The sequence below is a fragment of the Lathamus discolor genome, chromosome 1 (genome assembly GCF_037157495.1).
Source record: "Lathamus discolor isolate bLatDis1 chromosome 1, bLatDis1.hap1, whole genome shotgun sequence".
Classification (NCBI taxonomy): Eukaryota; Metazoa; Chordata; class Aves; order Psittaciformes; family Psittacidae; genus Lathamus; species Lathamus discolor.
This window is the reverse complement of record NC_088884.1, coordinates 68480401-68493756: the sequence shown is the minus strand read 5'-3', so window position 1 is coordinate 68493756 and position 13356 is coordinate 68480401. Positions and strand designations below refer to the sequence as shown.

The following is a 13356-nucleotide window of genomic DNA, read 5'->3' as shown; positions in this document are numbered from 1 at the left end:
AGGGAAATAAAGTGGAAGAAAATGAAACCTACTTCATTACCAGTGGTAGCAACAAGCTCTTCATGGAATAGCACTGTTGAAGACAGCTTACTTTTCTCTAAGATATTTCATCCCTGTATAGACTGAGAAGAGCTCTTGCCTTGGGAGTGTACCTGGCCGTGAGCTTGTTCTAAAGGTGTTTTGCAACACATCCGAAATTCCAGAGTGTGATGCCCAATTCTGCTGGTATCCAGGCTGTATAATTTATCAAAACACTGAGGAAACTTTAAGAACTGCTGAGGAGCAGATGCTTGTAGTTCACTGGAAATTCTCCTTGCCTTGAATCTTGATTAAAGTTGGATACTTTATAGATTAACTTTCTGGTTTAGTCCCTCGAGTTTCAAGTCCTTTTGTATTTTTCTTTTGTATATATTTTGGATCACTAGAGACCTGTCTGTAAGAAAAAGTTGGTTACATCAAGTGTTGTGTCTGGATGAGACTGGTCTAGGTATGCAAATTGTTATTTCACATAAGGTGATGGCGTTTGAGCTCTGGATAGTTATGGCTAAAGCCTTTAGAGATAATACTAAGTTGTTAACCTGACCTTGTAGCTGTATAGATAAAAGCTTGTTCTGTTTAAGTGCTGTTGATTCTACAAGCGTAGTTTTGAAATTGTCCCTGTTCTGGAACAAATTGGCTCACAGTTTGGAAGCAGATTTGTAAATCATCCTGTGCTTATTACGGTGCAGAGAACAGGATGCACCAATAGAAGTGTCCTGTCACTCCTGTCTTTTGCTATACTATAGTGAGTTAACTGTACTGACTAAGTAAAGCCAAAGCATGGGGTCAGGAGGAGGGAAGATGACTCACAGGACCAGTATCTAGCATGCATCTTTACCTATGAGGAGCTTCTGAACAGTGTTACATTGTTGTCCTGTAGCCCTGTAGAAGGAACTGGGAATTGCCTACCCTGAGGTGCCACTCCTGAGTTTCTAGGAATTTTTATTTTTTTATGTTTTACTTCTATTTCTTCTCTGCAATTTTAGGTTGAGGTTGACTTTATAGGCTTGTGGGGGTTTTGCGTAGACTAATGCTCTGTGTGACACTTTATCTCTACCGATCAAAATGTGTTACCAGCAGATAGAATGTAATACGTAATACGTCATTTCGTCTCAGAGTTCAGTTTATGATAGCAAAAACTTTGAAGACAACTTCTGACCTTTGCCCGTGCCTGAAGCCCATACGTTGTGAGAATTAAGTCTTTTTAAGACAGAGTTTTCTGGGGAAAATGAATGTTAAGATTTTGAAGGAATTAACATCTTCCAGAAATGGTAAATTGTTTTAGGGGAGGGCACGCTTGAATACCTATTTTTACTTTTTTTTTTTTCCTGAAGTGGGTGTTCTAATAACTTGGACTGCAAATGTATTTTCTGTTACTTCTTTAGTTAATTAGCTGAAAAACCTTATTTTCTCTCTGAAATGGTTGCTTTTGTCTTAGCCACAAGAGTTTATTATATTAACTTCAATACGGTATTTAGTGTACTGCATCGCAGCTAGCAGGTTTGTTTGGTTTGGGTATTTTATAAATAACATTTTTTATTACAATCTATAATTCCTCATAATTTGTAAGCTGCTAATATGCCTTACTTCAAATACTTGAAATTACTAAGTCGGTAATACACTTCAGAAATGCTTCCTAACAATGTTAATTCCAAACTAATGTGCAGTCAGGTCATTTTTAAGATCAACACATGCTTTCTTCAGGAAAGCTAGAGTAAAAAAGCTGGCTTCTGGTTGCTGTTTAGCAAACTTCCTCTTAAGGGTTGTGGTGTGTCCGTGTTCCCATTACTGTGTGCTGGTAACAAATACCGGAACCACACCCCATTGTATTACTCTAAATTCACTCTGTTTGGAGTTGATGGATTTTTCTCCCATTGTTGATCTTGTCAATCTAAGCACCTGGTTGCTGGAATGTACACTGTGGACACACACCCACCCCTCCACTTTTTTTGCCTGGGCCAGGAGGAATTATCTTTTAGCTAATGCGGGAGGGTTAATATGCAGCATTGTCTTCTGAATGAATTGATGAGGTTCTTGAAAGTTTTGCGTATGTTAAGTTTATCGGAAGACTTAATCCTGCAAGCTAAGTTTGTGTTTAACAAGCTTCTTGTGTACAACTGGAAAACGGAAACCATTGATCATAAAAACTTCAGATGTTAGTGAAATGCATCGAAGAGTGAAAGTGGGAAGATGGCAAGTGTGATACCCAAAATGGCAATAAGCTATTTCTACTCCCCTCCTCCCCCCCTCCCCCCCCCCCACGCCAATTCAGTGAACTTTCAACACAGTGGTACATGGTTAGTGTGTCTGTGGCACGAATTCTTGCTCTGTCATTTGGAGAATGGAACTTCATATTTCCTATGTGTTCATGAGGTTTCAGTTACACTTTGCCAGGAACTTTGTGGTCTTGTACATGTGATGCAGCCAAGTGTTCGGAAAGATCCCTTCCATCTCAGTAGAACTTAGGTGTGTGCTTACACAAATTGAAGCCTAAATTACTAAGTATTGATTATTGCTATATTGTAGTTGTTGATGATGTGCACAATGGAATATTAAATGCACATCTTTACTAAAAGATGTATCACAAAGACAAATGCCCATAACTAGGTGTTTATTTTCAGGCTGTGGATCTTCTATCCTTCACTTCTTTGATTATCAGTGCTGCACATTTCTGTAAGCCATAGCTTACATATGACCTTTTTTTTGTTCTTTTCCATTCCCTGCTCTTCTGGTCGCAAAACTAAGGAAAGTGCTTTTAAGTAGAAGGCTGTGTGCCAGGCAGTTACTGGAAGTCAGTTTGTATTTTGATCCTGCCCTTTTTCAGCAGCTCTTTTAAGACAGCTCTGAAACTTTTGCCTGCTGCAAGAAAGTTTCTTAGAAATAATATTCTTGTAACTGGCACTACAGCCCAAGAGACACACACAGCTTGACAGTACAAAAGTAGTAAACATAATTTGAGGTTATAGTAATTTTGAAAGATGAGGGTGTCACTGGAGAGCTTTTTCCTATTGCTTACAGTTTGTGGCTCAAAGAAAACAACATTTTTTGTCTCAGTGCCATGACAATGGGAAGTATACCAGTCTCGCAGTGCTTAATGTTTTTGCTGTTAGTAAAATTGAAAAACCTGTGGGGCTTTTCCTTGCCAGAGTTTAGGGCTGGAAAGTGTGCTTTGACATTTTTATAGAGAACAGAAAAGGGCGAGAACTGACCTGGCTTAAGTAATACCAGACTGTGCATAAAACACTGTTCTGTATGATGTGGAATGCTTGCCTCAAACTTTTGTTACATCCAGACTAAACTGGCTACTATGTATGAATTGCATTTGGTAATAATCCCAGGATGTTGTTACTAAGGACTCATCTTGCCTTTATCCATTTTCTCCATCCATGAAGATGGAAAGTGCCTTTATGACTGCAGGTAACCAGGAAGGCATTTTATTACTGTCCTTAGAACCTTTTCTCTTTGAGAATTCTTTGAAGTTCTCAGTCAGGAAGCTGTTAACACATGACATCTCAAAGTATTTTGGTAGGATTTGATTAGCTGTGTAAATGTCTCTTAACTGGCTTGGCAGTATCTAGTGAAAATGCAAACAAAAATACTACCTGTACTACGTAAAGACAGTGGAAGGAAAAGTCTGAATGATGTGACAGCAAAGCCAACTCTAAGCTGCTTAAACTATGGTCAGAAAAGAGCTTTAGTTTGTGCATAAATATAAGAAATAGTTCAATACAACTATAAACCTCAGCTTTGTTTATAATAACTTGTTCTGAAAGATCATGAGTTATACTTGTTAGTTGTTCATAAAGTGCACATCTCTGGTCTCTGATCCTACCCTTTATCCATCAGATCATCTTTTTACATTTACTGCCTTAGTCTTTATCTTTCCTTACAAAAAGAAATTATTCTAAGTGAGCAGAAAAACTTGGTCTTAAATTTAAGGAGGAGAAGAGAACTGGTTAACAAAGATGTGATTCACCATAGAAACAGTTCAGCCAATAGCACATATGCAGTAAATTAACCATTTTCTAGTACTTTCATATTTGACACGAAGCATAGCAACAAGATGATAGCTCGACAACAATAGCAGCTGCACATATTTTTTAATTCCTTTTTTGAAAGAGTGTTCTTGTGAAAAAAAATAGATTCCCTGGAAAGTAATTTATATTACAAGTTTCATCACAAAAATTTTGTGGGTGGGTACAATAGGCTAGAAATTGAATTAGTGATTTGTATAATAAATGATGGTTTTGATGTGATATGACATTTCTAGTCTCTTACAAGCGACATAGCTACAGGCAATAGAATAATGTCTTCCCCCTGTGAAGATAAATGTCGTATCAGACCAGACCATCATATATTAAATTACAACTTTCCTTTTTTTATCGTATGAAAAGATTCATGAGACTGTTCATTAAATAATAGCACAACCCAATTAAAAGGGTTCTTTGGCCAAAATGTCTTGAAGATATTTTCTAGTATCAGGCACGTAGTTAATTTATACAGGGTACTTCCATAAGAGGCCTGATCCAAATAAAGGAATTTTCCTTTATGCAGCAAGTGGCGTGATTGTTGCCACATTGAGCTTAGAAGGTGCTTTTCTTAATCTCAACTAGAGCAAAACCCTCAAATGCAAATGAAGTATGATGATAAGAGGAATCTAGTATCTTGGCTTTCTTTCTTGGGGGGAAAAAGGATATAGTATGTGTGGCTCTTGTACAATTTGATTGTGCTCATACTGTTGTTTTTCATGTTTTGGCAGAGAGAAGGAGCAAGAAAGGGAAGAACAGTTAATGGAAGACAAGAAAAGGAAGAAAGAGGATAAGAAAAAGAAGGAATCTGCTCAGAAGGTAGGTTTTGATTTTTGAATACTTTCATCCAGCTGGAACATAAATAGTATTGGGGTGGTAAGATATTAAATTGTTTGTATTTGAGATTTAAAACTTGGTTGTTTAGAGTAATGCTTCATTAATTTATTACTTTTTTTTTCTTTTGTAATTTTTCTGGAACTTAAGTGTTTAACTGAACACTTAATCTCCTTAGTGTGTCAAGTGAAGCAAAAGATTTTTTTTTTAATATAAAATATTAAACTTTAAATTGGGTTTGAACACTTGGTCTATTAGAAGCTCTCTATTTCACTGAAAATCTAGCAGATTGTTCTAAGAATTAACTTGACATGAGAACTTGAGTTCTGCTTCTTTATCCATGCTTCTGACTGGTAAAATCCTTTCTGTCTAGTTCTGGGCTTCCCAGTACAAGACATGTAACCATCTGGGAGCAGGTCCAGGAAAAACCCCTAAGATGATTAAGGAACTGGAGTATCTGACAAATAGGGGAGAGGCTGAGAGGGCTGAGACTGATCAGCATGGAGAAGAGAAGGCTCAGGGGGATCTTTTCAGTATATATAAATGCCTTGTAGGAGGGAGTAAAGAAGGTGGAGGCACACTCTTCTTAGTTGTGCCCACTGACAAGGCACAAAGCATTGTGCACAAATTAAAATACAGGAAATTCCACTGAATCATTAAAAGACTTATTTTGCATGTGTGTGACTGGGCAACCACTGGAACAGGTTTTCCAGAGAGGTTGTGGTACCTCCATCTTTGGAGATGCTCAAAAATGAGTTGGACGTGGCAGTCCGATTTGGATGTGTCTGGTTTGGATGACTTTGCTTTGAGGTAGGCAGACTCCAGGGGGCAGCTGGGGAGCTGGTGTGGGAATTGTGGACTTAGATCTTCAGAGGCTGTCCCTTCCAATCTCATTGATGATATGAAATTGACAGCAGAAGGCTTTACTTTCTTTCAGTACTCTCCGTGTTTCAGTTGTTTCAGTAACAACAGATCGTACAAAAGGTCTGACATTGTTCTCTGTTAGATTCTCTAGGTTTCTGCTTAGACCAGCCAGCACCAGTTTCAGTTAAATTTTATCTTATCCGGGGTCATCTTAAATCCGGCTTTTGCACCAATTTCAGTCCATCAGTTTAAATTAGCTGCAAATAAAGTGGTACATTTCTGTTGTCTTTATGCAGCCATTGTGTTGATACATCCCCAGTTATACTGCAAAAGATCAGGAGCTACAGAATAAGGTTTCTTCAGTGTCTTTTTGACTCAGTGTTGCTGCTGTTTAAGGTTCAAGTACAAAAAATATATGTAGGAACCAGGAGGAGGAGGCCCTGGTCACTAGAAGGCTAGTGACTTGATTATATGCTGATACTCAGTGATACAAGAGAAACTTGTAAAGGTTATACAGATCACCTTGATAACACTGCTGTGGGTGTTTACCAAGGAATCAGTGCTATGAGTACAAAGGAGATTTGCCAGCTTTCCTGTGTGGTCCCTCATGTGCCTTATTCAGTATGATTGCATGTTATGGTATTTTGCCAAGATCTTGGGAAAGGTGAACACTATGTTAATCTCCTGGATACCAAACTTAACAGTAATACTTGAAGATATCTAGGAGTAGCAAAGCAGGCAACTGAATGGATAGAACATAAGTGTGTGTGTGTTCGTTCTTAGTGGCTGTGGTGGCTTTCACCTAATAAGCAGTAATGATTTGGGGGTATCTTTTTTCAGACAGTTTGTATAACATGAAACAATTGTTTCTGTCTGGATCTTCTGAAAAATAAAAAAAATTACTTCAACAGAGGTTATGCAAGCAAACTCATGGACTGAATTCCTGTGGTTGGTGTCCCAGGGGCTGTTTGATAGCTTGTCAGAAGGCTGAGTTTGACTCCACCTTCCCATTCAGTGTAGCTGCTCCTGCCCTGCCAGTGCATATAGGCTGCCCACAGAGATGACAGCTGTAAATCTGAGATGGCGTCACATTTTCTCAGCTTTTGTATTCTAGACAAAAAAACCCACCACAAAACCATAACATTTTGACTAGGAGAGAGATGCAGTATAGGCAGAAGTGATATGTATGTTTGGTTTTTCTTTCCCTTAAGCAAACTGTGGTTATTTAGAATCCTTTAAAGATTTGGCAAAACGGGGTTCTTCAAAGTACGCAAGTTACTTATTTACTGAACGTGTTTGCCGTCGACCATAGTAAACCTATCAGTATTACCAAACTGGATCCGTGAATAATTTTTCCCCTCTTCGTTCTTAAGTGGCTCTGACGCTCCACTACTAAAGTGAATAACAGAATTTTTATTACAGGAGAAGACTTAAGTTGACATACACAGGATTTTTCATAAATGAAGTTGAAAACTAATGTCTGGCTTTTTACAGATGTCATTTTGGTACAGGTGCATTTTTAATGTCTTGGAGACTTTTAGATTACGCAACTCTTTGAAGCTACGATGTGTAAGATTTTGTATGGTAGTGAATGTGCCACTGCCTGTTGCAGTGTTCATCTTTGCAAAGTAAATGATGCTGTAGCAAATCAGTGCAATTTGTCTTTTTATTCTTTACCATACAAGGGAGTTCTGGCTTGGTTAGTTTAGACAATAAGCTGCTTTTACTTGTGCTTTCATTATCCTATACTGTCACTGTGTGCTTTCCAGAATTATGGACTCAGTCAGCAATTTCTTTTAAGAATAGGTGTCATAGAACCTGACACATTGTTGTCTTTAGGTTTTTTTCATTATTGTGTAGTGGAACTCATGATCGACAAGTTCAAAACATGCTACAATACACTCGATTACAGAGAATATACCAGTGGTATGTTTCTCTCTTACTGTAGCTTGAAATCTGCTATGCTGAAAGTACAGCAAAACCACATACTGAGTATGTTGGCCAGCATGATGGCTCACTTCAATAATCAATTTCTTCTTGCATTCAAGAGATTGTGAAGTCTGGTGATTTATAGCTGTTGTGGGTATTTTTGCAATTGTGGTGATGTATCCAGTAAGGTTTAGGATTTCTTCTCCTTGGAAGAGATGTCTTGGGAAAGGTGAAATGGGAAGATGGCAGAGACACAGATCTCATCTCATCTGCAGTTACTGCTATGGGAATTCCATTGGTACCTCCAGCAGTCTGCTGTAAGGATCCTTTCACAGGAGGAAGTTTTTGTTATCCTTCACCTCCAAAATCTGAAGGAACTGTAGTGCATGTTTATTTGTGCTTTGGAAGTCTACATTTGGGATGAGGAGAAGAGCGTATACCAAAAATCATCATGAGTGAAGTAATTACTATTTCTGCCAGGGACTTTACACAGAATCATAGAATCATAGAATGGTTTGGGTTGGAAGGGACCTTAAAGCTCATCCAGTTCCAGTCCCCTGCCATGGATAGGGACACCTTCCACTAGACCAGTTTGTTCCAAGCCCCGTCCAGCCTTGCCTTGAACACTTCCAGGGATGGAGCAGCCACAGCTTCTCTGGGCAACCTATGCCAGTTTTGCATCAGATATTCCAGGAGCTGTAGTATCTTTGAAAACTTCGTATCTATGAGTAGGAATACTGTAGCTCATAGTCTAACTATTTTCATGCAACAACAGATACTGTCTTGTGCTAAGAAATCAAGGTAATGATTCAGCGTAATCTATTCAATGTTTTGTGTTGAAGTTCTTAAAACTCTTATTTACATTCTTGCTTTTAATTTGCAGGTCACAGATCAAAAAACCAAAGGTAAGAATCTTTGATTCTAAAGAATATTTTTAATCAACCTGAGCCCAAGACTCGGATCTTGATCAAAATTCTTGTAAAAAGAAGGGCAGTTATGAATCAAGATGAATATTGTGGATAAAATAGATTAGCTGAAATACTTAGTTTTCAGGTTTGCAGAGGTTTTAGACAAGTAGGCATACACGAAATCCACCTGTATAAATTGAATGGAAGGCAAGGGAAAACACTGCTTATAGTGAGGTACCAAAATGAATTAAAATGGCTTGGTTTTGGAAGCTTAAAGCACCAAAAAGTCCAACAGATACGGCAGGACTGATGTTAGAGCATCTTGAAAGCTAAGTTTATTTAGCTGATCTAAAAATATATTTAATCTTGATTTGTGTGTCAGTTTTATAAAAAGGGGGGGGGGGGGAAATTGCCATTATCGACAGAAGAGAACTAAGGTAGTAACTTGATTTTTCAGCTAATAATACATTTTTGTGGATTTGGGCATTGAAGCCTATATAGCGAAAGCAGATTTTGTGATGGTGTTAGTTCCTCAAGGATTTGTTTGTGGTTTTCCTCTTCTCTAATGCATAATAGCCTTTAGAAATGGCTTGCCTTTGCTTATAGGGGCACCTGGTGACCAGCTAGGAAACTTTATGCAAGCTCAGTACAAATGCTGTATGTAGGACTGCCTTTCGGGTGGGAGTCAACTACTACTGCCTTACTTAAGAGCAGTACAGCGAAGCTAGATTTGTTAATTCTAAATCCAAGAGGAGGGTGGTGTTTTTTCTTCCCTCTGTTTGTTTTGGTGGTGGCTATGTATGCCTTAAGCAGGTGAAAACTTGGGATCTGATTCCAGATCTCCCATAAGGGTGATGCATAAACAATCCAAAAACCACTTGAAGATCAGGGAACAGGGGAGAGAAGCAGAGTTGGGAAGATGGACCCAGTTCTGTTTGACTGCTCGTGTTTTTAAATGACTCATTGCCCAGGGTGATGTTCTTTGCCAGCTGTACGTTTCCAAGCAATTTGGGGCTTAGAGCAAAATACTTGCTGAGGATAGAGTTTCAGACTGGGGTACAGAGTTGCAGATGGAAGCAAGAGGTTTGCTTCTAACTGCTTACTCCCTGCTCTTTGATGAAGTTGAAGCTACTCAGCATTTGAGAGAAGAATGGAATTTTAAAAGGAGTCACAGTGAGTTCTTACAGCTAGCACAGGTTTAAGTGGAAAAGTTTCTGATTTCCATTCTTCCTGTTTTTCAGTGCCCGAAGTGACGAAACCAAGTTTAAGCCAACCAGTGGCTGCCAGCCCAATTGGCAACTCTCCATCGCCACCAGTCAATGGTGGCAACAATGCCAAAAGGGTGGCAGTGCCGAACGGACAACCGCCAAGCGCCGCCCGCTACATGCCTCGGGAGGTGCCGCCGCGATTCCGTTGCCAGCAGGACCACAAAGTGTTACTGAAACGTGGGCAGCCCCCTCCGCCATCCTGTATGCTCCTTGGAGGTGGAGCAGGGCCTCCCCCCCCAACAGCACCAGGAGCAAACCCAAACAACGCACAACCAGTGACAGGAGCACTGCTGCAGAGCGACAGTGGGACTGCAATAGGCAAGTAATAATAATAGTATTAAATGAATGTGTGTGTGCATGGCAGGAAGGGGATCGCTAAAATTATGCATAAGCATATCATTATATAAAAAAAACTCATCAGATGGCTTCTGGAGAGCTTCTATTTTAGCATATAGACTTTTGCTGTTAGAAGCAATGGCTGCAAGTTTTACTGATAGATGGAACAAGAAAGAGGGTTGATTTTTTTAAAAATGTAATGGGTGGCTTGAGTCTGTACACTGTAAAGCTTTAAGACCACAACAAGGTACACCCAGTGCATGGATGAATAGCATTTTATGGTTGTCATTGAGTGGTTCTTAATAGCTCTTCAGGTTTCTTTGATCACATGAATTTCCTTGTCACTTTTTTTATACCATACCAAAACCGACATGTAGATACGTTGTCTGCAGATGTCAGGTGGCTGTCACTTCTCACCTAGATGAAATAGAAAGCTGGTCCTCTTGCTCCTATTTTTGAGTAACAGTCTTGGTTTTCTCCTTAGATAAGCCTTTTTATAAAAGTGGTGACTGTCCTGTTTTTACTTTGCTGTTCACTTTGAATTCTAGAAGATAAATTGATTTTAAGATTTTTTTTTTATATGAGTGTCTATGAATGCTCCTGAATTTTTTAGACCCTTGGGGAACTGCAGTAATTGTAATATTTCCTTCTTAAAGTTATGATAGTAGAACAAACAAAATTCCACTGAAGACATCTGTCTGCCTTCTAAAGAAAAACTTAAGTGATCCGAGAAGTCAAGGACAGCTTCAGTTCTGCCAATGACTGTGTTTAAAAAAGAAATAATAAATGCTTGAAAATAAGAAAAAGAAAATAATGATACCACTATGTCTGAGTTGCCTTTGAAAACCATCCAGATTAATGGGATGGCTTTTTTTACCACAGTCCTGGAGAGCATAGACTTTTTACAGTTCTCTGTGGTTCAGAAGGAAAAACTGGAGTGGCTTGGAACTCAAGAATCAAGTAAGCTAGATGGGATGGCTGTCTTTATTAGAAGGATTCTAGGAAAACGAATAATTCTGCTTGGTTTGTGGTTTCAATGCTTGAATTCCTTTGTAATAAATCCCTGTTTGATTATTTATCTTGTTATCTTTGTTGCCTATTTAAGGGGGAGGGGATATTAAATTACAGTGGCAAAGTTTTAGCTAATCAGTTCAAAAACCAGATCTCTAAAGAGATGGCTGATTTTGATAAAACAGCTGAAGGATGAAGGGGGGGCGACGGTGGGGAACCCACACCCCAAAGTCTTGTGACTGTATGTAAAATGCTAGCATTTTGTCAGCATTTGTATACCTTACAGTGATTGCAGTAGACTGACAAAAGAGACTTGATAGTAGTGAAGCATTCTAAAAGTTTACAAAATTCCTCATGAAGAGCATTTATTTGCTGTTGGATGTACTATATGAAGACTATTTTGAAGTATTTTAGGGGCTCCTTAAAGTTTTGTGTAATTAGTTTGGCACCCAATACTTGTTTTTCCAAGACAAAAATTTTATTTTTATGTATTCTCATATTTTTACATTCAGTTTAATGGTACAACTATCTGTTTATATTTTATTGGTAAGGCAGCATTTTATGCCAATGGTTAGTTGTTTTACCCTGGTGTAAGTCAGGAGTGTTGAAGAGAAATACACGGGTCCTTCAGACCTGCCTCTCCCCATCCAGCTTTGTGCACCATAACAGATAATTAAGCTGACTTGAATCAAAATTAAGCCTGGTTGGTTTTTTAAAGCTAACATCAGCCTGGATGATTACCAGTTCAGCTCACTGAATGTCAGTGGAAACATGTGCTAGCAAGTTGAAGTATGTGTGCCAGGGGAGTGGGAATGAGCAGCTGGACAAGATGGGCCAGGTCTATCACTTAAGGCTCTCCATCAAAGTGCTTATGGAGGTACAGTGTTGCTATCTGTTTTGCACATCATTAGCGCCATCTGAAATCCTGGCTGTTGACAAAGTGGGCCCAATTCTGTCAGGCACTTGTGCACTGATGCTGTGATTAATTCATCCCCCATAAAAACAAAAAACAGGTTCCCAAAGTAGAAAACAGTGCAGCTTACCTGCTGCTTCATGATGTTCTATTTGCCAGATAGCTATAGATGGTGTTGGTGAGGCTTCAATACAAAAATTACATAATCCTTCTCTACATGGATCTTTTTCTATCAGAATTGGAATGCTTCTGTAAGATGGCAAAGCTCTAGTTCCCTGAAAGATGACACTAAATTTACTATTGTCTCATAGCAGTAGCAGGGGTTGGGGTGGAGGGTGATATATGCAATTATATTCAGGATATGCAAGATGATTTTGGAAAACAAAGCTTACATTTTACTGGTGAAAGTCTTTCACTAGTTACAGTACCCTCTAAGAATCACCACCATCTCTCTCAGCAAAAGTGCATCCCCATTTCAGTACTTTCATTTATTTCAGTTCCATACTTTCATCCTTTAAAGTAATAATGTAGTTTTTTTTTTTTTTTTATTTTAGTCAGATCAGAAACGTGCTTGTCTTCAACATGTTTGTTATTAAGGAGGAGTTTAAGAAACCAAGAGCCCTTACCCATTATCTTTGGACAAAACCATAAATCGCCAAAATTTTGTTGCCACTGCCAAATACAGCAGGGGAGGCTGGCTTTATAGAACAATCTGTTAAATTGTGATGTAGTATACTGTGTTAGTGAGCATCATTAATACTTTTAGAATGTCTCCACAGAAATAAAATGTGAAAAGCTTTATTAAAATCACCTGTGTGGAGATCTTGCTACATAGCTGCCTATGCATCAGTCATTTGCTGAATCATTGCTAAGTTCAAAAGACAGCAATAGAATTTGTCTTTGGCTGTCTTCCTTAAGCTGTTCCTGTGATTGGTCTAATCAGAATGGTTTTATTTCAGGGTGCAGAGAAGCATTAGTGTACGAAAAAGATTAAATACCAGTCAAAAGTCACAATTCCTTGCTATTGTTAAGTTTGCATGTAAGGTAAAGGCAACAACAGAAACATATATGGGAACTGCTTGGTCTTTTGGATCTTGGTGGCTAGGGTTTAATGGATTAAGGCTGACTTGTTCATCAGTATTCAAAGCAGACAAAGAGTTCTAACCTTGCTGTGAAGTCTAGATCCTTGGTGGTGGTCCTTCATAAGGGGGGATCCGAAAGGCATT

The 13356-nt window shown here is 38.8% G+C and overlaps 1 protein-coding gene across 1 annotated transcript in view; it reads left to right on the top strand.

Annotated features, from left to right (window-relative positions):
* TNRC6B (trinucleotide repeat containing adaptor 6B) overlaps positions 1–13356 on the top strand; it is a 136095-nt gene that overhangs the window by 84707 nt on the left and 38032 nt on the right. Inside the window, exons 5-7 of the mRNA XM_065677680.1 lie at positions 4799–4886; positions 8578–8599; positions 9844–10188. Of these exons, the coding sequence (XP_065533752.1) occupies positions 4799–4886; positions 8578–8599; positions 9844–10188 (455 nt within the window). The remainder of the gene's footprint in view (positions 1–4798; positions 4887–8577; positions 8600–9843; positions 10189–13356) is intronic.